The sequence below is a fragment of the Podarcis melisellensis genome, assembly GCF_964234715.1.
Source record: "Podarcis melisellensis genome assembly, chromosome: 4".
NCBI lineage: Eukaryota > Metazoa > Chordata > Lepidosauria > Squamata > Lacertidae > Podarcis > Podarcis melisellensis.
Genome location: NC_138531.1, coordinates 94,238,736 through 94,265,144, shown reverse-complemented (window position 1 = coordinate 94,265,144; position 26,409 = coordinate 94,238,736). Strand labels below are relative to the sequence as shown.

General features: G+C 46.3%; 1 protein-coding gene across 11 annotated transcripts in view; it reads right to left on the bottom strand.

The window, feature by feature from the left end:
* The window catches only part of TENM4 (teneurin transmembrane protein 4), a 628,724-nt gene that overhangs the window by 337,665 nt on the left and 264,650 nt on the right, over window positions 1–26,409 (bottom strand). For all 11 annotated transcript variants that reach the window (XM_081909492.1, XM_081909496.1, XM_081909502.1 and 8 more), the window contains 2 exons: window positions 13,730–14,018; window positions 7,877–8,149 (listed from right to left, as the gene is read on the bottom strand). In XM_081909492.1, the coding sequence (XP_081765618.1) occupies window positions 7,877–8,149; window positions 13,730–13,952 (496 nt within the window). In that variant the 5' untranslated portion in view covers window positions 13,953–14,018. The remainder of the gene's footprint in view (window positions 1–7,876; window positions 8,150–13,729; window positions 14,019–26,409) is intronic.

The following is a 26,409-nucleotide window of genomic DNA, read 5'->3' as shown; positions in this document are numbered from 1 at the left end:
TCTGTAGTAGTGTCACATGCATGGGATCCAACTCATAAGGGCTGAGGGGGTCTTTGCCGCCCCCAGTAAAATATCAGGCTCAGGCCTCCCCAAAGATGATGGGCATTGTCATTAAAATGGTGTGTGTGTGCTGTGCTATGCGATGGATTATGTGGGGCATGGTCCCTCCCGCCACAATATTTTATTCAAGTTGGCACCCTTGGCCACATGTGCATCAATCATTTTAGCTTTTATTTCGCTTTTAAAAATTGTTGCATTATATTCTAAGTCACTTTCAGTTGGCAAATCATAAAAAAATCTACTCATAAGAAAGAAATAAAAAATATTGAAAGGGTTTGGGGAGAACAAATACCTTACTATAAATGCAATGAGTGTGCATGTTGATTTACATGTGCAAAAACCCTCTGTTATCTTAATATACCGTTTTCCCCAACCTCGTCCTGTTTTGGACTGCAGTTCCTGTTATTCTAAAGCACCAATGCTGCAGCAAGCAAAGGCTATAGCAGCCAAGTCTGCTGCTTGTGGCTGGAAAGCCAAACAGGAAGTTTGTGACTGTTGCCATGGGAACAAAGGGGCAGTCCATTCTGTACTGAGCACCGGATGTTAGCTCAGTGGGTTTGTCATATGACCTGTACAGGACGTACATGGGTGGTGAGTTCCTCTCTGTCTGTTGAAGAGAGCAGACATCTTTACTGTATGACTGCTAAAAGACACAAATAAAGACATGTAGATACGTTTACTGTCTGTGTCTGATTCCCCTCCCTGGGGATATGCAGGGAGGAGGAGAAGCAGGAGAAGCAGTTGGTGTGTTTTTCTCACAGCCTGAGGAAAATCGCCGGAACGGACCTCGTATGTTTTATCCTGCCGGGAGTCGCCGGAGGGAGGTCTAAGGAATTCAGCCGGTGCCTGAACAGATAGGCACATACCTCAAGACGGGCTAGATTTCTAACAGTTCCCATTATCCATTACCATTGATGAATGATGAGAATGATAGTTTATGTGGCTCAAGTGCGGAGCCATCTGACAGTTTGACACTGGAAGCGAAAGCAAAGAAAGCCTGACTCTGAGGATCTGATTCCCTTTTTTTCCTTAAAAAAAAGATTAAATATTAAGGATTTTATAGTCTCATGGCTTCTATTCAACCAGATGTTCAAACCCTTCAGCATCCCACCAGATCTATGACCAAAATCTTGAAGGCAGTGATGAAAATGATGTATAGATGATATATCACACCTGTCAAGTTAGTGGAAATGTAAAGAAAAAGAGGGAACATTTTATCACATGTGGTGGGAATGTAAAAAGGTGAAAAGCTTCTGGGAGATGATATATAATGAGATGAAAAAAATGTTGAAATATACATTTATAAAGAAACCAGAAGCATTTTTACTGGGCATTGTTGGGAGTGATATAAATAGAAAGGAATGTAAGCTCTTTTTATATGCAATAACAGCAGCAAGAATATTACTGGTCCAAAAATGGAAGCAAGAAGAATTACTGATGATTGAAGAATGGAGGATGAAGTTAATGGACTAGGCAGAACTAGATAAACTAACAGGAAGGATTCGAAACCGCAGGACCAGAAATTCACGGAAGACTGGAGTAAATTTATGGACTATTTGAAAAGTATTTGTGAGGATCAGACGACGTTTGTAGGTTTGCAAGAAGTTTTGTGAGGAGTATTATTGGAAGTATTGCAAAAATGGAAAAGGGGAAGGATGATTTCTTAAGAGATGTAAAGGCAATATAAAGTTAAGAAATGCATAAGTGGTTAAAACGGTGGATCATCAGAGGTGCTGATGGAAGTCTCAAAAGATTGTATAAGTGATAAGTTTTGTGGTACATTTTATAATTTATATGTTAAAATCAATAAAAATTATTTTTTTAAAAAATAATCTTGAAGGCAGGACAGACAAGAGTCAGCCTTGTCTTTGTATAGAGTCAGAGTAATGGGCTCATCCATGGTTTGAAAATCAGGAGAGGGAGAGAGAGAGATAGGGATACAGTTCTATCTAGCGTGCGCACATGTGCATGTAAGTATGTGCAGATATAAGTGCCTGGCCTGTGAAACAAGAGATGCTTAAAAGCAGATGGTCCTGGGTAGAAAAACATGCTCAGGTTTATGTCTGAGAACAGGCTAACAGATGTGCCACATTATCCCAGCCTTTTAAGAAGATGTATGGTTTTGGTGCCATTCTGGTTTTCTGAAGGCTAATGAACTATCTTTTGGAAGAACCATATGTCAAAGGACACCCTTATTATGATCGTAGTCCTCTACCCTGTTATCTCGAGAGATCTTAATTGCGTTGTTGTGACATTAACCACACAATCCAAAAGAGAGAGAGGTGCTGGCGTATTGAACTGTGATCAAGTGGGGAACAGGTTTCCCAAACATGGAGGGAATCTGATATAGTTGTGCCATCCGACAGCAGGTTTCTTCATAGAAGTCGTGGCATTTATTTACTTATTTTTTACCACTCCGAACGTGCGGATAGGAGCCCTTGGCTCCATCTCGTGCCCTATTGTGCCTGGTGTTTAAATGTTCATGTAATACTGAGATGTTGCAGTTGGGCTCGCTAACTACTTGGCTGAAACTGTCAACCATAGAATCACAGAATTACAGTGGTACATTGGGTTACAGATGCTTCAGGTTACAGACGCTTCAGGTTACAGACTCCGCTAACCCAGAAATAGTATCTCGGGTTAAGAACTTTGCTTCAGGATGAGAACAGAAATCGTGCGGCGGCAGCGGGAGGCCCCATTAGCTAAAGTGGTACTTCAGGTTAAGAACAGTTTCAGCTTAAGAACAGACCTCCAGAACGAATTAAGTTCTTAACCCGAGGTACCACTGTATAGAGCTGGAAGGGATCTTGAGGGTCCCTGCAATGCAGGAATCTCAACTAGATCACTCATGAGAGATGCTTAAAAACCTTCAAGGAAGGAGAGTCTACCACTTCTTGTGGGAGTCCACTCTACTGTCACTTGAGCTCAGGACACAAGGGAGAAATGTGCTAGGAGGAAGGCATGCTTGGCAAATCCACACCATGTTCAACTCCAGCCTGGAAACCAATGTCCCAACTGTGGAAGGACGTGTGGATCCAGAATTGGCCTCCACAGTCACTTATGGACTCATTGTTAAAACCATGTTTATGGAAGACAATCTTACTCAGCTATGAGTGATCGCCAAAGAAGAAGACTGTCAGAAATGTCTTCTTGATGTTGAGTCGGGACCTCCGACTCAAGCCATCCTCCATGTGTCATCCCTTCAGATTTTGGAGGTGGTGAACAGATCTTCTCTCAGTCTCCTCTTTCCCAGGCTAAAAAACCCGCCGATCCCTCAACTGTTCGTCCTATGAGGTTTTTAAGCCCTCCGCTTACTGGCCTCTGGGAAGGTCATGGGAGGAATCTGGAAGGCCTTGAGAAGCTCCTGCGATCTTTGCCTTCTCCCTGCATCAGCTTTGGACAGGTAGGGGTGGGCTCAGGGTGGCAGTTAGAGAGGTCTTTCCAACGTTATGCAATTTTGCCTTTCTGTGTGGACCTCTGGAACGCAACTCCTGCGTGAGTTTCAGGTCTACTGTTGTACACTGCCATCATGATTAATGGTCATTGATGGTCCTATGTTCCATGAGTAGTTCACAGGTTTCTTGGATCTGGAAACATCGGAGTAGATACTTCCAGAGTAGATACTTCAACCCCAAAGACACCTCAGGCAGATGAGTTTTTGACGGGTTCCGTTCCTGCATTTGGTTGCCAGTCAACTATTGAGTGATTAGGCATCTCACATGCATGTTTGAGCCATCCCTAAGGCTTGCAAACGAATGGGAAGGGCCATGACTTTGTGAAACAGAGGAGCACAAATCCCAACCTTTCCCTTTAAGAAACAACTCTCTTCCAAAGCACCAAGCAATAAAACTATGCAGAAGGCTCTGGGTGTATAGACATCAGAATTCAATACTGATTATTTATTTTGCATAACTAATAAGGAAACATAACAAAAGTTGCTGATGTTAACATGCAGTGGGAGAAAAAATGGGCTTTAATGGCCCCCATAAACTCTGCCATTGATGGCAGCTTTATAAAACTCTGCATTGACTACAGCTAAAGGCTATACGTTCTATCAATACGGTCAGCAATTAATATTGACCGATAAAATGCATCCGGTAAGCTCACTCCTTCCTTGAGTCGCTTTGAGCTTACTTTCAGCATAATTTTCACATCTGAGGATCAAATCAAAACTTTATTAGCAAAGCCAACAGGCCACAGCTATACAAGAGTTAAAAGTGAAAATAGGGATAAAAGGAAGAAAAGAACAAGCAAAAGGAGGTCCGTCAGATGAACAAGTCTGTCACTCAGATGGTGGCCCTCAATTTCGCAGCTCTCTCGATGTACCTCGCGACCTTCTCTGTTATCTGACTATCCGTATCAGATAATAGAAAATACAGTGTAATGTCTGGTGAACGGCCGGGGTTGGAGAGAATGAGTGGAGTAATAATCTCATTCCTTAGGTCTTTGTAAAGGGGGCAAGATAGAAGGACGTGGGACACTGTTTCCGTGTTACCATCTCCACATGGGCAAAGTCGTTTTTCAAATGGAGTCTTTTGGTAACGACCTTCGAGTACAGCAGAGGGAAGAACATCCCATCTAGCCAAACATCTGAGGAAACATTTCCCCTGTAAAATCCTCAAAGCCATTTTGTGAGCAGATCTCAGGATCCGCAGTAAGGATCCTTAGCTGTGAGGAAGCTTCTGTTTCCTTTTTGCTTCCCTGATCCCTTCCCCTCTGGCCCACCTGTAGATCAGCACCTCTGAGATGCTTTTTGATTCATCCTCGGACTCACCTGCCATATTGGAGGAGAGAGAGAGGGGTGTTTGTGTGTGCAGACATTAGCTTTGTGTGCAAAGATAACATATTCATTCATCTGCTTGTTTCACTCTTGCTTTGGATCCAGTCAACCACTAGTATCTTTGCATGGAGGGTGATAATAATAATAATAATAATAATAATAATAATAATAATAATAATTTAATTTGTTATATGTCGCTCATCTGACTGGGTTGCCCCAGCCACTCTGGGCAGCTCCCAACAAAATATTAAAAACACATTAGGTGAACTAATGCCAGTGTACTGGTAGAAGCAAAGATCACCAGTGTCGAAGCGATGCTTCTTCAACATCAACTTCGTTGGACTGGTCATGTTGTGAGGATGCCTGAGGATCATCTTCCAAAGCAACTACTCTATTCCGAACTTAAAAATGGGAAGCCTGATGCTGGTGGTCAACAAGAGGTTTAAAGGCTCTCTCAAGGCAAATTAAAAAAAAAAAAGTAGTATAAACAGCAACAATTGGAAAACACTGGCCTGCAAGTGCTCCAATTGGAGAACAGCCTTTACCAAAGGTGTCATAGGCTTTGAAGACGCTCAAACTCAGGACGCAAGGGAGAAATGCGCTAAGAGGAAGACACGCTTGGCAAACCCTCACCATGATCAACTTCTGCCCAGAAACTTATGTCTCCACTGTGGAAGGACGTGTAGATCCAGAAATGGCCTCCACAGTCACTTACAGACTCACTTTAAAAACCATGTTCATGGAAGACAATCTTACTCGGCTACGAGTAATCGCCAAAGATTAAAAGCACAGTAAGACATCAACCAGTATAAACTTTCCCGAATAATAATCATAATAACATGTGGCCCCAGAAGATCACTGAGAAGGGAATGTGACCTCTGGCTGAAAAGGGTCTCCCACCCCTATTCTACAGATAGTAGTTAGTTAGTTAGTTAGTTAGTTAGTTAGTTTGAAACACACCCTCGCCCACCCTCACATGACATCTTTGTTATGACGGAACAGAACCTTAATAGGCCTCAGTCACTGAAATTAAAACAGAAAGCGAGGGGGCAGCACGTGAGGAATCAGTGTTGCAAGTCTTCGTATACAAAAAGCAACCCCCCCCCCCAAAAGCACCAATTTTACTTAAAATCACCACATGCTACCCAATCCGACTGTGGAAAGCAGCAGCAGGGAGAGAACCGCTATACTTATTCCATGCGGGTGCTCAGAACAAAATCCCATTCCCCTCCGTGGCCAAGACGCCTGCTCTATATTAAGAAACTGGCAATGGAGCAGTTCAATTAAAGGTGTAAAAAGGAGCACGAACAGCACTTGCAACGGCTGCTGCTTCGGGATGTGCTCTGCTTCCCATCTGCCCACCCTTCCTTCCCGCTTTAAACACGCTGTGGTCAAGCCGCAATTGCGTACTGAGGCACACTCTTCCTCACAGAACTGTTGACCCTGAAATGTGCATTCCGTCACCAACCCCACAACTGGGAGACATCTCCGCGGCCGGGGAGACAAAACCGAGGAGGTGAAAGAAGAAGGGGAAACACCCTGTGACCTTCAAGTTTCCGTAAAAGACAAGTTTCTAAAAATACGCCTTCCCCCCCCCCCTCCTCACAGAGAGAGAAGCTGGGGTTATTTACATAAGTGGCGGGAGTCAGCGGAGATAGGCTTGGAAATGATCTGCTAGGATATCAGTTCGAGAGATAAGGAAAGCAGGGCGGAAAGAAAGAGGAGGAAATGCTTGATAGGGTGAAATTTCAAATGCAGGAGTTTGGGTGGCATTTTTCCATTTTTTGGGTTGAATGGGCCCTGTGAAGAGCTCAGGGGCTGCTGAACTAGCGCCGCTTTTGCACGACAAGCAAAACGGGAGCCTTTTTCGTAGCACAATGCCGCCGACCATTTTGTACAAGAAGCCTTGCCAGTGAAGTACAAAAACTATTTTGCCCCAATTTCTCCTCCGCCATTCCTCATAACCAAATCTAACACCCCAGAGCTGCTGGAGAACCTTTTGTCCCCACCCAGACATGGATAGACTACAACTCCCATCGTGCCTGGCCAGGGTCAGCCCAAGGCATTTTGCCACATGAGGCAAAACAGAAAATGGTGATCCCCACCTTCTCCTCCTCAAGAGTCCTGCTTCATCCTCCTCCGCTGCTACCTGAAGAGGAACAGGTGGCTTCACACTTCCCAGGCAGTGACCATGGGCGACAGTGGGGTGCGCTCAGTGGACTAGGGGGGCTGGGCTAGTCCCCTAAATGTTTCCCCAGCACCTCCTTTCCAAAGCCCAGGAAGCTTCTGCCTAACTTAGGGAAGTGTTAGAATATTCCGTTCCACCTTAAGTACAGGCATAACTGTTGTGTGTCACATGCCTGTTTACATTCCAGCACAGCTTGCTGGGAACTTCCGTTTGTGTATAGCTTTTGCTTATGCTGCTTGCTTGGACCCGAAAGGGGGGAAGACATGTTTTTTTCCTTTGTCCTGATGTACGCTAAATAAACTGCCTGTAAATATGCTTCACACAGCCTCTCCCTGCCACTTCTGAAGCTCTGGGTCGCAGATTCATGCTGCACCAAGGACTGGAGTTTGACCGGCACTTCCAACAGGAAGAAGGCACTATGCTCACATGTGCAATGTCACACACACAACACTGAACCCCCTCCGTCACACTTGTAAGCTGGCACCTCTGGCCCTAACTGTTCCCCTATGAAAAATTTTACCACATGCCACTGGTGGGTGACAAGCTCAGAAGGTAGTAAACAGTGTGCTCCCCAGAGGAGAACGCTCCTCCCAGTTGTCCCCAGCCTGCAGCCTGAAGCAACTGCCCCACAGAGTCTAATGACTGAACTGGCCCATTTTATGGGCTAGGGCTGATGGAGGCAGGCTAACAACATCCAGAGGACCCTAATGATTTTCCACCGCAAGTCTAGAAGACAAAAACAAAGACTGGGACACAAAACAACAGGATGGAAGACAAACAGATGGACAGAAGAGTCTTCATAAGGAGCAGAACAGAAGAACTGGTATCTCCCTGGCGGTCTCTCTTACCGGTTTCGGTGTTATCGTGTTCCGTATCGGTGAGAGTGAGGTTGGAGTTGGCTCGACTGGACAAGCAGGAGCTGCGGCCCGACTTGGGGTTGCGCCCCCACAGCCTCACGGGGTGCTCCGGAGACATGACCGCATCGGCTTCTGTGTCGGCGTCCGAGCCAGCGCTGATGGAGTAGCCGCAGTGGGGCAGCCCTATATCTGTCCGGTATAGAGTCCCGTGTGGCGGAGGCGATACGTCTTCGAGGCCCAGCTCTCGCAAGGAAAAGTTGGCTCCTGGGGCAGAAATGGGGGAGAGGGTTGGGAAAGAAGGAGAGAGCAGAACATTGTGGGATGTCCGTCTAACAAGGGATAATGAAGACGTTTACCAGCAGATGTTATGTTACATTGTGTGGACCTTCCATTGAAGATGTATCAGCGTTGGGGAGCCTGTGGCCCACCATATGTTGCCAGAATCCAGACCTCATCAGTCCCTGCCAACATGGCCGACAGCCAGGGATTATGGGAGTTTTAGCCCAGCAACATGCTGGTTCTCCAACACAGGGTGAGAGCTGAACAAGAATTTGAACATTGCATCTCTGCTCCAAGCACAACGCTCTTGCCTATTCCAATTCAATTGATATGCTGGCTTAAAAATAAGTGTGCAGTGTGAGTCATATGGTTGTGCTCTCCAATTCCACCCACACAATTGTGTGCGTGGATTTGAACTTGAGTTGGTGGGGGGAAGCAGAAGTATTTGCACTCTCTGGTCTGCCCTTCAGCCTCCGAAAGGTTGGAACAGACTTTGCTCTCATACAAACGTCTGTCTGCATTATCATGAAACCTGCATTTTGCAAGGTTCTCAGCTGTGCATAGTCGCATGTGAGCAGGGTACGTACAGTTGCACATGGGCCGACTCTCTTTCAAGATCCTGATGTGGAATTTGGGGGGGCAGCCAGCCTGGGAAAACCCACCCTGCGGGGCTATGGTCACGCTATGCCAGAACATCATTCCAAGTCCAGTGTATAACACACTTTCTGCATCACACAAAACGAGTCCGTTTGGAACCCCAAGGTCATCCGCTCAGACACCTGCCCTTGACATTTTCCACTCCAATAAGGTCACAGCAGAATCCGTTCAGCAGCAGAACAGATGTGATTGTTTAGCTGGCTAAAAATATTACCTGGGAAGAAAGGGCTCTTGAATTCACCTCTAGTTACCTGCAGAGCTACATAATATTTTCAAGGCAGAATAAATAAACATTTGAATAATAGTCCTGCCTCTTCAAAAGGAAGAGGAAAGTTCAGGAAAGTTGTCTTCACCAATTAGTTCTTCTGTTATAAGCCCCATTTATTTATCAAATTCGTATCGCCTCCCCCACCTCCTCTATTTATTTTTGTTAAACAGAATTGCAAGAGAGTACCCAGAAATCTTTTATTCTTAATCTTTTGTTCCAGCTCATTAATTCCAAATACTGCCAGGACGATCCTGTCATTTAGGTTGGGGATTATTGCTGTTGCTCTTAGTAACAGCATTATTTTATAACCCGCCCTTGACACTTAGGTTCCAGGTGGGTCACAACAATTAAAAAATACATTTATTTTCTCTATCAAGAAATTTCTGATACCCTTTCCCCCCGAGCATGTGGATACCCTGTTCCTGTGTCTCAGTGGCTCCATTTGGGCTACCGTCCTATCGGCCACTTGAGATAGCTCCAGCTATCTAGGCGCAGAACAGCTAAGAGCAGGGGTACGCAACCTAAGGCCCGTGGGTCGGATCCAGCCCAATCGCCTTCTCAATCTGGCCCATGGACGGTCCGGGAATCAGCGTGTTTTTACATCAGTAGAATGTGTCCTTTTATTTAAAATGCATCTCTGGGTTATTTGTGGGGCTTGCCCGGTGTTTTTACATGAGTAGAATGTGTGCTTTTATTTAAAATGCATCTCTAGGTTATTTGGGGGGCATAAGAATTCGTTCATATTTCCCCCCCAAAAAATACTCCGGCCCACCACATGGTCTGAGGGATGGTGGACCGGTCCATGATGAAAAAGGTGGCTAAGAGGATAGAGGGGAAGTTCTACCATAGAAAGAGTCTGTGTAAGCTGAGTTTAAGGCCAAGCTAGGTTCAGGACCTTGGACAGGGACTGCAGAACTAGTTCAGGACCGCGGACAACAGCCCTGCAGCGGAGGTAGGAGATTTCAGTTGTCTCAGCAAGGTATTGAGGGGCAGATTTGTAGTTGGAGAGACAGACTGTGGCTCCGTTTTGGCTACTATCCTATCGGCCACTTGAGGTAGCTCCAGCTCTTGTCCTGCTGCTGCTGCAATGTGTTTTTTGCACCAGGCAAAAGCATTCTTCTTTACTCAGGCCTATGGCTATTGAATAATTTATGGCCTGTAAAAGTGTGGGGGTGAAGACTCTTTACTATGATGATTATTTTACTATTAGGCTGTCAGTACGCTTTTTACTATGTTTATACTATGTTTTTATCATTGATGTTCTATAATGTGTTTTTGATGTACATCGTCTTGGGATCTTTTGATAAAGGGCAGTATATAAATTCATTATTATTATTATTATTATTATTATTATTATTATTATTATTATTATTATTATTTCTCCTCCCCATCACCAGTGAAATGGAGGGGAGGGAGGGAGAGAGGATGCATAGCAATGACTTGCACTGAGCGCCATGCTATGGAGAGGAAAGAGAAAATGCAAGGCACAAAAGCTCTTTTGCTGGTAGCTCTGTTTCCAAGCTCAGGCCGCTCCACCTTTAAACCAACAGCTCCCTTCAACTCCTGCATTTGAAAAATAGCTATGATTTTTACACTCTTTTGTGGTATGTTATTATGTAGGTCACACCTGTGGAAGAGCTGCCTCGCCACAAGCCTGCTCCCAGCAGGGAAGGACTTTTGCAATAACACAGGTGGCACCGGGGTGCTCCACTCAGCACAAGCAACCTGGCGATTCTGCATGTCTCTCTCTCTCTGTGTTGTTTTTGTTCCTTACGGGGAAGCATTTGCTTAGCTTAGGAAGAGGAGGAGGAGGAATTTGGATTTGATATCCTGCTTTATCACTACCCAAAGGAGTCTCAAAGCGGCTAATATTCTCCTTTCCATTCCTCCCCCACAACAAACACTCTGTGAGGTGAGTGAGGCTGAGAGACTTCAGAGAAGTGTGACTGGCCCAAGGCCACCCAGCAGCTGCATGTGGAGGAGCAGGGAAGCGAACCCGCTTCACCAGATTACGAGTCTACCGCTCTTAACCACTACACCACAAGAAGAGCCTGCAGAACCAGGCCAATGGCCCATTCCAGCCCAGCATCCTGCTCTCACAGCACCTGTGGGAAATCTCCAAACAGGATCCAACCCCAAGACCAACTTTCCTCTCTCCTGTGGTTTCCAGCAACTGGTGTTCAGAAGCATTGCTGCCTGCAATTGTGGAGACAGAACATAGCCACCATGGCTAGTAGCCATCGATAGCCCTCTTCCCCCATGAATTTGTCCAATCTTCTTTTAAAGCCATCTCAGTTCATGATCATCACTGTCTCCTGGGCGAGCGGATTCCACAGTTTAAATTTCTTTTCCCTGCCCTGAATCCATTGGATGTCTGCAAGCACTGTTTAGCGCTTCTGCGCATGTGTGATCGCCGAAACCCAGAAGTAACTCATTCCGGTACTTCCAGGTTTCGGCGGTCCGCAACCCGAAAAAATGCAACCTGAAGCATCTGTAAACCGAGGTATGACTGTAGTTAATTTTGAAAGAGGACTTTGTAATCTCCTTTTCTTTTCTTCATCCCTTTTTTTTGTTTTCCTGTTTTAGATTAGCGTGATTTCTTTGTATCTTTAGCAGAAAACCTTCAGTTGAAGTTGATTATTAGAAAAAGAGAAACGCCTTTTCTCTTTTCTCTTTCTATGCGCCATTGATATCAACTTCCCCATAGGTAGACTTGAAGTTGCAGGGAGTGCCAGGCCCAAATAATTGCGTGGAGGGGGTTGTAGAGGAAAGGCTGCTGCAACTCTCCCCGCAACCACACAAAAAAACCCCAGCTGTTATTTTAAACAAGTAGTCTAGCATGAGAACAGGAGCTGAGGGTGAACTTCACACCTTTTTTAATTACCTAAGACAGATTAAGCTTCCTGACAGCATTGACAGGCTTGGGGATAGCCGCTCTGCCAATTCTGCAGAGCTGGTCGAGAGAACAAGGAGCGAGCCTATGATAAATTAATCCGGATAACACCACTGGGCCTCCTTGCAAGAGAAGCAGCCATTCCATTTCACCACCTTGCAGCTGCAAGAGGATGGAGAAGGGCTAATGAAACAGAGAAGGCTGCACCGCCCTTGAAGTTTACCTGTGGGAGCAGCTCAGCACGGATTCCCCCTCTTATCATTTGAAGCTAACTTGGTATCATGATTCTGGGCCCCAGGGAGACCTGTTTGGAGGAAAGGCCTCTGCTGGCTGGTGGCTTGCTGAATTGATTTCTGCTCCAGATATGGGACGGTTATAAGTAATAATAATAATAATAAAATAATTTATTATTTGTACCCCGCCCATCTGGCTGGGTTTCCCCAGCTACTCTGGGTGGCTTCCAACAAAGATGAAAGATACACTAAAATGTCACATATTAAAAACTTCCCTGAACAGGGCTGCCTTCAGATGTCTTCTGAATGTCAGGTAGATGTTTATCGCTTTGACATCTGATGGGAGGGCATTCCACAGGGCGGGTGCCACTACCGAGGAGGCCCTCTGTCTGGTTCCCTGTAACTTGGCCTCTCGCAGTGAGGGAACCGCCAGAAGGCCCTCGGAGCTGGACCTCAGTGTCCGGGCAGAACTATGGGGGTGGAGACGCTGCTTCAGGTATACTGAGTCTCATTTTGCCTAACCCCTACAGTGCAGGAATCACAGCCCAATGCCATTGCTTTTAGATGTTTCTAGATGTTCTAAATCAGTGGTTCCCAATGAGTTAAGTTCTGTGGACCCCCTGTTTTTTTCTTAAAGCAGACCCCTGACTTTAGAAAAAGGTGATATCTCTCTGGTAGTTTTTGTTATGTGAATGGTGCTACCATAAAGGTAAAAGGTAAAGGACCCCTAGACGATTAAGTCCAGTCAAAGGCGACTATGGGGTTGCGGCGCTCATCTCGCTTTCAGGCCGAAGAAGCATGCGTTTGTCCACAGACAGCTTTCTGGGACATGTGGCCAGCAGGACTAAACCGCTTCTGGTGCAGCGGGATACCGTGATGGAAACCAGAGCGCATGGAAACACTGTTTACCTTCCTGCTGCAGTGGTACCTATTTATCTACTTGCACCGGTGTGCTTTCGAACTGCTAGGTTGGCAGAAGCTGGGACAGAGCAACAGGAGTTCACCCCGTTGTGGGGATTCGAATTGCCAACCATCTGATTGGCAAGCCCAAGAGGCTCAGTGGTTTAGACCACAGCACCACCCGCGTCCCTGCCACCATACCCTCTGACATGTCCCAGTGCCGTGTGTGTGACCTACCGTGAGATCATGGTGACTAAAAAGTGAGCATTTGGGGGCACTGCGATCTTGCACAACAGCACGTCTCCCCCAATGGAATGTCCCAATTTGGGACTGTGCCACGTGCCCCCTGGGTGGGTCATGCAGACCCCTTGGGGTCCGTGGACCACCAATTGGAAACTACTGTTCCAAATGTTTTTGGAAGGTTTTTCAAGGTTATAAATATGCTTTTTTTCCATTTTATGTTAAATGTTTGGTTTTCACGTTTGGGAGTTTTACCACCCTGGGCTCCTTTGGGTGGAAAGTCAGTCCAGGAATGTTCAGGAATAGATGGGAAAAACTTTGAGTGCCCTCTCCAACCACCCAACTTCAAGGAGGCCGGGGTGCAAGAACCGTACCTGTTCGGCAGTACTCGTCCACTTCCTGGTGCACCATTTCTTTCACCCGGTTGCCGTACGTCAGCCTGGAGTCCTGGTCGTAAGCCTTCAGAGTCTCGCTGGAGCTGTACGACTTCTGAGGTATCTTGCTGTCCTCGCTCTCCGCGGACGAGCTGGTGTAGCGGCGCTCTGCATCCCGGCGCCTGGTCAGAGAACGATACGGCTTCCTTTCTTTCACATCCATGGCCCTCTCGTCTCTGTCTTCAACATCAAAGAAACGGCGTCCGTGAGGCAATCAGATCGGAATGTTCTGGAAGGGAAAACCAACCATCTTTTACAGTGTGTTCTGTTTAAGGACGCGGCAAGCTATTAAGAAGGACAACTGGTCCATTTTTTATAGTATATGCTCCCGATAAACAAATCAAGTGTGCTCCTATCTGCTACCTTGTTATTTTGGAATTAATATTTCAAACCCTTTTTTTGGCAGGGCACGCCACTAGACCTCACGAAAGCGGCGTTTGGCTTGGTCATTTTCAAGTTTACGGTCAAAGCACCTGACTTTCGAGCACAGGAGCGAATTCCCCCTCCAACGGCTGCTTCAACGAGGCCCGCTCTATAGGAAGATTTCCCCATGGCAAGAAAACCCATGTGTCATGCCAGCATCTACAAAGCCGGTCTCTGCAATTGCCATTAGTGACTGTATAATAAGTGAAGCAGCAACAAAGGAAAGCATAAAAACCTACCAGGAAATGGAGAGCATTCCTACCAAATGAGTTATATGAAAAAATTTCCCTCATAAAAAACGTGTTGGAAAACCTAAAGTTTCTGATCTGGAACACGTCGCTTCATGGATTATATAGAATCCAATAATCTGTTGCCTCGCCATCCTCTCATTGGGTTCCAAAGCGGCATTCCACATAAACGTCAGGAAAAGACGTTAACAAATCCAATTCTGGGACTAGACATTGCAGGCGTTTAAAAATACCTGTGTCTAGTATTCGGCCCCCACAATCGCCCCTGTGGCAACCACACAGGGTCCCCAGACGTTTAACGGTCTATTGATCCCTGTTCCACCACTGTGCTCGCTTCCCCGCTGCCAACAACCAGTTACTCTCTGGTAAAACACTGAGTCCAGTCAGTTGTTAAAAGTGAACAAAAAACCCAACAAGTTTATTTTACAAACATTATCAAGTTTATAGTTTCTCAGATAATATTCCTGTCAGTATCTTAACTTTAGTTTCTTTACCAGCCTATACCTTCCTCATACCTTCTGACTGATTATCTCAACTGTTTGACTGACTCCTCTTAACAAATTCTCTCACTTTCTCACACCAGACTAGCCCAACCCACAGACTTATCTTCCCTCTCTCGTCTAACTCCAGACTGTCTTCTCAACCACTCTAACTCCTCCAAAAAACCCTCTGTGCTTAAACCTTATACACAGTTAAATCTGCCTCTTGGGTTCCCATTGGTCAGTCATTTTTACAATTAGTTAACTCTTTCCTTATGAACCCAGTATGATGTCACACACCTAGGAGGGCAAACGCCACAGCCCCTTCCCAGATGTCTAGGGAAACTCAGTGTGTGGCATGATGTTATCAGCCCATGGCTTCGCTTGCCTTAGCAGCCCTGCAAAAATTCAGGTGGCAACCTTTACACCTGATTTGGTCTGATCGCCGAAGAATGGATGCTTTTGAATTCTGGTGCTGGAGGAGACTCTTGAGAGTCCCATGGACTGCAAGAAGATCAAACCTATCCATTCTGAAGGAAATCAGCCCTGAGTGCTCACTGGAAGGACAGATCCTGAAGCTGGGGCTCCAATATTTTGGCCACCTCATGAGAAGAGAAGACTCCCTGGAAAAGACCCTGGTGCTGGGAAAGATGGAGGGCACAAGGAGAAGGGGACGACAGAGGACGAGATGGTTGGACAGTGTTATCGAAGCTACCAGCATGAGTTTGACCAAACTGCGGGAGGCAGTGGAAGACAGGAGTGCCTGGCGTGCTCTGGTCCATGGGGTCATGAAGAGTTGGACACGACTAAACAACTAAACAACAACAACAACAGATCGGTTGCTTCTAGTGGTGGCTGGTGCCTATTAGCTCTGGTAAGGGAAGGCAGGGAACAATAGCGTAGGGGTGACAGGGGAGCCGTTGCTCCAGAAGCATGGGGCACAAACCTGGTGCCCCCACAGAGATCCTTGTTGTACCAGCCCTGCCTGGCTCCAGCAGTGAGGGTTGGGGATCATGGAGGATGCCCTCCGCCCTTTGTGTCCTGTCCCCAGACAGGGTGTGAGCACCCGCTCTGCGGCGTCGGTGGTGAGAGCTAGGTGAGCATGCTCAGCACCCATGCCAGATGCTGGCAAACGGCGCTACGCCCCTGGCAGGGAGTTTGACAGTAGTTGGCACCAGAAACAACGGTTGGCAGAGCCATCTGATTCTAGTTTTGTCCCCATCCTCTTCCTCCCTGCTGAGTTCTACAAGGGCGACTCTGAGGCACGGGAGGGGGGTTCTGCCACATGCAGTTCTGCCACATGCCTGGGCTGGTTGGCAGGAATTTTGCAGGCAGGTGGGAGATGAAGGTTGATGGGTGCAGTGCCCCCTTTGCCCTAACATAGCAGCCTTCAGCATTTAGTTTCATGCCGGTGACATGGGGCTGCCTCTGCAAAGTGTTCAGAAATGTCAGCATATGTTCTCTGCAAACAGGCACGAAACTCAGGTTCTACACTTACGATCTGAGAAGTGTAGCTAGAATTCTGATGGGAACCCTCTTTCAGACCGCATCACACCTATTTAATAAATAATAATTATAATGATAATAATTTATTCATACCCCACCCATCTGGCTGGGTTTCCCCAGCCACTCTGGGTGGCTCCCAACAGAATATTAAAAAAACAATAAAACATCAATTAGTTTCTGGGCTGAATTCAAAGTGCTGGGTTTTGAATCTGAATTTTAGTGGGGTGCGGTGGGGTTGTTTATACAGATATATATCTCATTTGTGCATTTTCTCCAAGGAGCTAAAGTTGGTGTACATGAATATAATTATAATAATTTATTATTTATACCCCGCCCATCTGGCTGGGTTTCCCCAGCCACTCTGGGTGGCTCCCAGCAGAATTATAAAAACACGATAAAACATCAAACATTAACAACTTCCCTAGACAGGGCTGCCTTCAGATGTCTTCTAAAAGTCGGATAGTTGTTTATTTCCTTGACTTCTGGTGGGAGGGCATTCCACAGGGCAGGAACCACCACCGAGAAGGCCCTCTGCCTGGTTCCCTGCAACCTCACTTCTCGCAGGGAGGGAACTGCCAGAAGACCCTTGGAGCTGGACCAACGATGGGGTTGGAGATGCTCCTTCAGGCTTACTGAACATTTAGCATAGTCCGCTTCCAGTTTGTTCTGTGCCCAGTTCTTACATTGAAAGCTCTAAACCTCCGGCCCTCTAGATGTTGTTGGGGCTCCCAAACAGCATGGCCAATGGACAGAGATGATGGGAGCTGTAGTCCAGCAACATCTGGGAGGGACACAGGCTCCTCATCTCTGGCCTAAACAGCTGGGAACCTGGCTATGTAAAGAAGTCATCCACATGTTGAATTTGCTCAATGAGACTCTTCTCTGTGTCCCACCACCCTCCAAAGTGCATTGGATGGGTTCTTGGGATTGGGCCCACTTTGCCAATGGCACCTTCTTATGTTCTTATGCAAAAGGAGTGGAGGGGACGAGGTGGACATTGGGATGTCACGAGCCAGCATGCTGAGAAGACACTTTCGTCAGCAGCCGAATAGGCAATATCCCCAGTAAGCTGGGCACTCTTCACAGAAACCCAAGGAATGCACGGTTGGCTTAGCAGATTTATTATAACACTGAGCCCTCCGTTAGCAAAATAGCTCTGCAGATATCCCTGGACAGGACTTTGGAAAATTGCAACATTTTTAAACACAGAAGGACCGAGTTAATGCTGTAGGAATGCTTCATAAATTCATGCACGGCTAGGGGAGGTGTTTTAGCTGTTGCAATGTAGGCAGTCAGAGAACTTAGATCCCTGCTTGCTCTTTAAGGATTTCAGTTGGCAGCAGTGGGGAAGACCTTATTGAAGAGTTTTGAGAGCTGCAGGCAGTCCGGGTGGACAATAGTGAGCTAATCTCAGTAGAAAGCAGTTTTGTTTGCAAGAGGAGAATGTAAGAATAGACTGCAGGATCAAGACAATGGCTAATCTACTCCAGCATCCTGTTCTCTGCTCAATCCACCAGAGCCTGTCTTCACATGCAGGGTTTGAGACCCATCGGCTATCCTCACCTGGTTTAGCCAGCCTAGGGTGTGGCTGCTGTTGCTTGCTGACAGCTTCTAGGAGCCACTACATTAGGGTATGATATATAGGATGTATATGTATATATAGTATATATAGCATAGTATAGTTAAAGATATGGTTTTCCCAGTAGTGATGTATGGAAGTGAGAGCTGGACCATAAAGAAGGCTGATCGCTGAAGAATGGATGCTTTTGAATTTTGGTGCTGGAGGACACTCTTGAGAGTCCTATGGACTGCAACAAGATCAAACCTCTCCATTCTGAAGGAAATCAGCCCTGAGTGCTCACTGGAAGGACAGATCCTGAAGCTGAGGCTCCAATGGCCACCTCACGAGAAGAGAAGACTCCCTGGATGTTGGGAACGATGGAGGGCACAAGGAGAAGGGGACGACAGAGGACGAGATGGTTGGACAGTGTTCTCGAAGCTACCAGCATGAGTTTGTCCAAACTGCGGGAGGCAGGGGAAGACAGGAGGGCCTGGCGTGCTCTGGTCCAGGGGGTCACGAAGTGTCGGACACGACTAAACGACTAAACAACAGCAACAACATATAGGATGTGACATAAGCACACGCTGGTACTTTGTGAAGTCTCCCTAGCCATTGGCTGAGTTAAACTATTAGCACAGAGAGCCTAGGGGACAACAGATGCTGGGAACTCTTTCTGTGACCCATAGAGGGTCAATTGTTGATGCACAACCTCTCTGCATGGCCTTTCTTGGGCCAAAGACTGGGAAAAGAACCAGAAAGGTCCAGGGAAGCCAAATTATTGATGCCCGTGGGTAGCTCTTTATTACCGCCTTTGACAGAATGCTCTCTCCTAAAGATGTGAAGTTCTTAAGCATGTTATTTGCAGTCCTGGATTACACACATTGCAAACATTTGCCCAAAAGAGCCCAAAGTGCTCACAGACTAAGGCTATGCCTTAGGCTACTTCTAGACAAATTGGCTATTTACTGAAGACCTAATCCTGGACTGCAAAGACCAATTTCCTTGATAACATGTTGTTGTTCTTAAGCAAACCTTTCCTTCAACACCCGGTATAGTACAATGCATGAAAAAGAACGCCGTATAAGTAAATCTCTGATCTCTCGGCACAGAAAGAGACAAATACTGGTTTTTTAAAAAAACTCAGCAGGGCTAAACTTCAAACCGAAGTTTATTACCGTGCAAGTTATACATATGAAGAGAAGCATGGGCCACAGATTGATTTTCGATTTTCTATGGGCCTTATTTTTAGACCTTCTCCTGGAGAGGGATAATCAGAGTGCACAGTAAGACAAGAGCAATTGATTAATGAGCATAGCCCCTGCTGTGTCCAAAGCTTAACTTTCAATTATGCTGCCGGCAGCCACACTTTTGCCTTACATATATAATAGCTGCCGGGGCAGAGATGGGGGAAAATATACAGAGAAAAACAGGGTGAATTAGAGAGCCTAAGAATTTTCCTTTCTGCCCTGCACCTGCCACATGCAGCCCTGTTTCCGTTCCACTGCAATTCCGCCAAAACCAATGTTACTCGCTTTCGCTGCCCCCGGTGGTGAAATGTTGTAAGACATGTAATTTATTGAATTAATTATGTGCATTGCAATGCCACTATGTTATTTCACCCCATTCACTTCAATGCAAACATCAAGCAAATGGAGGGGAAGCATAACAAATTACATTATCGCTTGTGGGCTGAAAGCAGCAACCTTGTTTGAAATTGTTTTTAATATTGTTCTAATTGCGGTAACCTGCCCTGGGGCCTTAGGGTGAAGAGCGGGTAATAAACAAACATACATTTATGTCCTTCATTGGGGGAACATTGCAGAACAGCTGACAGAATGGGATGATGGCTGGATGGTCCTGTATAAATCCAGTATTGAAGCGATGATTCTTCAATATCAACTTCGTTGGACTGGCCATGTTGTGCTGATGCCTGATGATCGTCTTCCAAAGCAACTACTCTATTCCGAACTTGAAAATGGAAAGCGTAATGCCGGTGGTCAGCAAAAGAGGTTTAAAGACTCTCTCAAGATAAATCTAAAAAAAAATGTAGTATAAACACCGACAACTGGTAAATACTGGCCTGCGAGTGCTCCAATTGGAGAACAGCTTTTACCAAAGGTGTCATGGGCTTTGAAGACACTCAAACTCAGGACGCAAGGGAGAAAAATGCTAAGAGGAAGGCATGCTTGGCAAACCCTCACCATGATCAACACCCACCTGGAAACCAATGTCCCCACTGTGGAAGGACGTGTGGATCCAGAATTGGCCTTCACAGTCATTTATGAACTTACTGTTAAAACCGTTTTTATGGAAGACAATCTTACTCGGCTACGAGGGATCACCAAAGAAGAAGATAAATGCAGCACAAATGCACTGTTAATGCATCAGTGACATGCTACAGAATACACCCATGATAAAACAGCAGCTTGAAGATGTCTACAGTCTAGCAACATCTGGAGGGCTTCGTTTTGAGCTAAAAAGCCCATCCTCCTTCTTTTAAACATTGCTGAGGCAGCTACTAAAACATTCCAGGCCTGCTTTTTAAGTTCAGCTCATGGTCTCGCATTCCCTCTTTTGTTTTCTGCCAGAGCTAGAAAGAAGTCAGTCAAGGGAGACATCTTTTAAATCGCGAAAGGTTATAGCTCAAGCTTCGGCATATGAAAGATAACCCCTCCACAAGCTTACCCACCTCTATTGCCAACTTCCGGATAAAGATAAGTTATATCCCGGCTGCCGCGATCTCGACACCAAATGCGCCTTGTGAACATCTCTTGTCATTCCGGAAAGATGGAAGGCAGTGGAATTAAGGGAACAAGGAGGTGTGGATTTGAAGCATCAAGTTTGTAAAAGCAACGCAAACCCATCTTGGTTTTAGATCGCAGGACTCTGCCTCAGGGGTGGGGAAAGAGGGTTTTAGTGCTTAGCAGGCGAAGCTACAGAATGAGGCTGCCTCTGTTTCCTTACCTTAAATTATTGTGATTTTTTGAACAATACATTTCACCAGGAATGTCCCACAGAGTTGCAAAGTCTTGCCTTAGGGCAGGTTACCTCACTTCCTAATCCCTAAGCAACACCTGCTGCTTGTTTCAACTCATTTGCAGTTTTTTTTAAAAAAGCTTCAGGATCTGTTTGAAAAGTCCAGGAAGGGCTTTGTATCAGAGGTTGAAGAAGCCAAAGGTTGTTGGTTTTGTTCTGCGTTTTAAGGCTCTCCTGCAACCTGCTGTGCCTATATCTGAAATCTTATTCTGAATCTGGGGCTCCTTAACACCTTACAGATAATTGATTTCTTTCTGTCCTTTTTGGTGTACACAAAAAAACGTATACAGGCATGAGGAATAGGATCCGGCTGGTGGGCCAGACCCCTATCTCCCCCTCCTGCCTGTAGGCCAAATTTGAAAGCTGGGCAGGGCTGCACACCTGTCAATCACTGTATATCACAATGAAATTGGGTGGTGTGGAACCCTGAAGCCCCAACAACCAGCTGGCTGGTAGGACTTCAAGGCACAGCACAGGGCTTCTTTCTTTTTTTTTTTTGGCAAGGTGCTTTGAAGTGCTGATGGATCAGCTGTTTGCCGGGACTTCAAAGCACCTACTTGCAAGCCTGCACTTTGAAGTCCAGTCATCAGTTGGTCCTTAGAACTTTGAAGTGATGTGCAAGGCTCTTCGGATGGGACTTCCAAAAGAGACCTATGTCGTCCTTTGAAGCCTTAACAATTAGCTGATCACCAGTGCTTCAGAAGCCTGGTGCTTGGGGCTTCTGAATGCTGATGATCAGCTGATCGTCGGTAGTTCCTACGAAAGATGTGCTGCCACTTTTGATGCCCAACCAAACAGTTGAACTATTGGACTTCAGAAGCATTGCATGTGGCCTTTCAGTTTATTTCAGCCATCTAATGCTCAAAACTCTCTCTCACACAGCACAGGGCATTCCAGTCCTGTCATGGGTTAATGCCAACTGGGCATCCCCAAGTGGTGGCACCATCAACAAGGCCTCACCTGATGATTGGGGGGCCCAGGTTGGTTGAAATTGGCTTGACAACTGTGGTAAAGGGGCTTTTACAGAAGAGGATATTCAAAAATTGTAGCCTCCTGACAGAGCGGCATGGCCAATTCCACTACCTAATTCAATTAAATTGTAGACCAGGCCTAAGCCATTTGCATATTTTTAAAGTGTGGAGCCAATACCAAATAGTATGAGAAACAGACCTACTAGAAAAATTAACCAATAAACTGAAACTGACATGGGGACAAACAGAAGAAGATGCCTTTACCCTGGTATGGCTCCCCTTTATCACATACACAGCCCAACAAGACATTGACAAGAATCCAACAGCATACAAATCAATATGGCTAACCTGATCCAAAACACCCACCCACCCCACTCTCATACAAAAACAAAGATCACCACAGCCAACCACAAACAAACAACCACACCCTAGGCCAACCCCAACCTCTCTCACCACCAAAGGAACACCAGTGAACAGCAGAGAACCTGCACAAGCAACGCTGACACCAAACCCCACATATATGAAGCAAAATAGAAACATCGCCACCCGACCCCACCTCCACCCTCACCCCTAATGTCTCAACAAATGAAACGGATTTGTAAAAATGTTACATGGAAAAAATACGAGAGACATTACACATACTTCTGTAAAACAAGAAAATCTTTAATAATAATAATAATAATAATAATAATAATAATAATAATAATAATAAAGTGTGTAAAGTTTGTAAAGTTCCCCTTGCCTGGTCGCCTGTAGATTACTTTTCCCCTCACCGCAGGTGACCAGGTGCGTTCAGACATTTGTATCATCCCCATCGTACGGTACAATGAAATGCAACATCTGTCTAGAAATACAGTATAGATGAGGAAACATGAGGTGCATAGAGTGAGTCCAGGGCAAGGAAATGTTGTGGATTGCACCTCTAATAAGCACTGCTTTCGGGCTATTACACAAAGCCCTGGAAATCAGCCAAACAACATGAGCATTATTGAACAGTATTTAGGAAAGAAACCATTATTGGGATTAAAAGGCTTGCAAGCTGTCTACCCTGGTTCTTGCAGAAGAAAAAAATTAGAATCTCATGGCATTGTCAAATCAAAACATTTCACAGCTCCCCTCTGGAGATTGCTTCCTCCCTCCTTTCCTTCCTTCCTTCCTTTTTACAATCATGTTAACATTTTAAAAAGCATCTCTTGATCTCTTACATGTCTGCAGAGAGCTGCAATGTCATTACAAACTGGCACAAATCTCCCTCCCTCCTACTCCCCCCCCCCCATTTTTGTGTGTGTGTCTTTAAGGACTCACAAAACCCCCTTTGCTTTGTGATGGTGGGCAGAAAGTGAAGGAAGAAAACTTGGGTGATAGCTCAGCGGCAGAACATCCACTTTGGAGGCCAAAGTTCCAGGGTTTAACCCTCTTTTAAGTTGTCAAATAAGCCTAAGTCGATCCATGTCGTATGTTGTGGGTTGCATCCAAATAATCAGCTGACAATCTGGATCTGGGTTGCTGTTGACATCTGTCTGTCTCGAGACAATGGAGTGTGCCCCCGGGGTGAAGTCAAACCGCTGCATTAGCAGCACCAAAGTAACTTCCCTGGGGCGCATGACAGGGCTGTGTGTATGGAGGTCTTGGGCTGCCTAGATGACAAGACCCCGCTCTCAGCCTCGCTGATGTGGTCCAAAGGACAGGGGAGCAAAACGTTTGCACCAGGCTTGGCTGCAGGAGTTGCCGCAAGGAGACGTACAAGGTGAAATCCAACCGTCTTAGGGACTCCACTCCAGATCTATGCATCCTGTGAACTGCCCTGAGACCCCCAGGTATAAATTCAATAAATAATAATAGAGCCTTTTCTTCTCCCAAAGATTCCCCGCAAGGCAATGGAGGTTTAGGACCAGAGTTTTCCCTTCTCCTAGACTGGCTACTTTCCCAGGTGGACGATCTGCATATGCCCTTACTTCCCTCTACAGCACATACAGTGGTACCTCGGGTTAATAACTTAATTTGTTCCGGAGGTCTGTTCTTAACCTGAAACTGTTCTTAACCTGAAGCACCACTTTAGCTAATGGGGCCTCCCGCTGCCACTGCGCCGCCACTGTGCAATTTCTGTTCTCACCCTGAAGCAAAGTTCTTAACCCAAGGTACTATTTCTGGGTTAGCAGAGTCTGTAACCTGAAGCGTCTGTAACCCGAGGTACCACTGTTTAGAGAACACCTTCTTGACCATTGGATCCCCTATTCGTCTCGCCCGCTCAATCCACTCAATCTACCGTAATTACATTACACAGAGTTGGCCAACGAGTTGCCAGCTATCCATTCGTGCAGCACACAGTGGCTATTTGGGGAGCTCTGGCCTGTAGGCCCCTCTGCCCTACACCAAACGTCATATATGGCACCAGGTGTGGGGCACATAAAGACCTGGCACAGAGGAAAGGGGTTTGCAGGCTGCATAGCCCCTTGCAAAGAACTCCACAAGGCTGGGCAATCAGCTTGTGGAGGGCTTTTTAATGGGCTCTGCAATACCTGTCCGTCTGCGGGTTGCCCCCTTGCAAAGTACCCCACAAGGTCTTCTAAAGTCCTTTGCAAGCTACGCATTTGATTTCAAAGTGGGTGGGCAGAAATGGCCACGTGACATGATGATGGAGTCAAGTGATTGAAATGTGGGCAACCCTGCCCACCTATTAAACCTGGCCCTTGGGGGTGTGTGATAATAATAATAATAATAATAATAATAATAATAATAATAATAATAATAATAAAATTTATTTATACCCCACCCTCCCTGGCCAGAGCCGGGCTCAGGGTGGCTAACACCAATAAAATCACAGTAAAAACATAATAGGGGAATAAAGGGTGGGGAAACAAATTTAAAATACAAGTTAAAATGCAATTTAAAATGCAGGCTCATTTTGAAATAGCCGATAAATCAAGACCATAAGGGGAAGGAAACATAAGGGTCAGACCGAGTCCAAACCAAAGGCCAGGCGGAACAGCTCTGTCTTGCAGGCCCTGCGGAAAGATGTCAGGTCCCACAGGGCTGTAGTCTCTTGTGACAGAGCGTTCCACCACGTCGGGGCCAGTGCTGAAAAGGCCCTGGCCCTAGTTGAGACCAATCTAACCTCCTTGAGGCTTGGGACCTCCAAAGTGTTGTCATTTGTGGACCTTAAGGTCCTCTGCGGGGTACACCAGGAGAGGCGGTCCAGGATACGGATAAGGATCCAGCCTGCCATTCAGATCCAGTTCTCCTCCCCTGCAATAGCCTATCCCATTATATCATGTTGATGGTCCTTTCTCCCCACTAGAGCACAAGAGAGAGGGAGGGAGAGAGAGGGAGGCCCCTCTATTAAAAATGGTGGTAAATATGTGGAGAAAATTCTGTGTGGTCTGCTGCCGTGCAAGGGCAGCTGGACAAGGCTCTGACATTTCCGACTCCAGTCACTGTCACACAGAGATAGGAAGTGGGGTGAGCCACCAGGGGTGGGGTGAGCCACCCATAGAGGTTCAGGCGAGGGCGGGGCAAGCCCCCCATTGGGGCAGGGCACACCACGGGGCCTCCGTAGTCTGCCTGCCTTCTCCCACTTAGCCGCCCTACAGCTAAAGGGAGGCAGCAGGCGGAACATTTGGGCAGAGTGGAGCCTACGTGCGCCCAAGCCACCATGTGCTTCCCAAGATAGACGTGTGGCTTGGGCGCGCTGCAGGCCCCCTCAGTGGTGACACCCATGGCGGCTCGTACCCACTGCACCTCCTTCCTCCGCCCCTGCTGTCACATTTCCAAGGCCCCTTTCTTCCTTGAGGTGAAATTGTGATTCGCTGTCAGCGAAACTTTCTCTGCTTGATGTTCTCAGAACTGTGCCTTTAATAATAATAATAATAATAATAATAATAATAATAATAATAATAAAAGAAATTTATTTATATCCCGCCCTCTCCAGCCGAAGCCAGGCTCAGAGCGGCTAACAACAATAAAATGATACACATTCTAAAATCATTTCATTATAAAATTAATTCAAATCAGATTAATGGCAACCAATTGGGCTAGGGTTCTGTGAGGATTGCCAAAGGAGGGAGTCAGGCTGTGCCCTGGCCAAAGGCTTGGTGGAACAGCTCTGTCTTGCAGGCCCTGCGGAAAGATGTCAAGTCCTGCAGGGCCCTAGTCTCTTGTGACAGAGCGTTCCACCAGATCGGAGCCACAGCCGAAAAAGCCCTGGCTCTGGTTGAGGCCAGCCTAACCTCTCTGTGGCCTGGGACCTCCAAGATGTTTTTGTTTGAAGACCGTGTGTGTGCATTTTAGCATGTGTCCGATCGTTGTTCCCAGGGGAAAAAAAGAAAGGATGTTAAGTCACTCAATCTCTACACCATTTCTAGAAAGCACATAACTGGTGGGGCCTCCCATCTGTTTG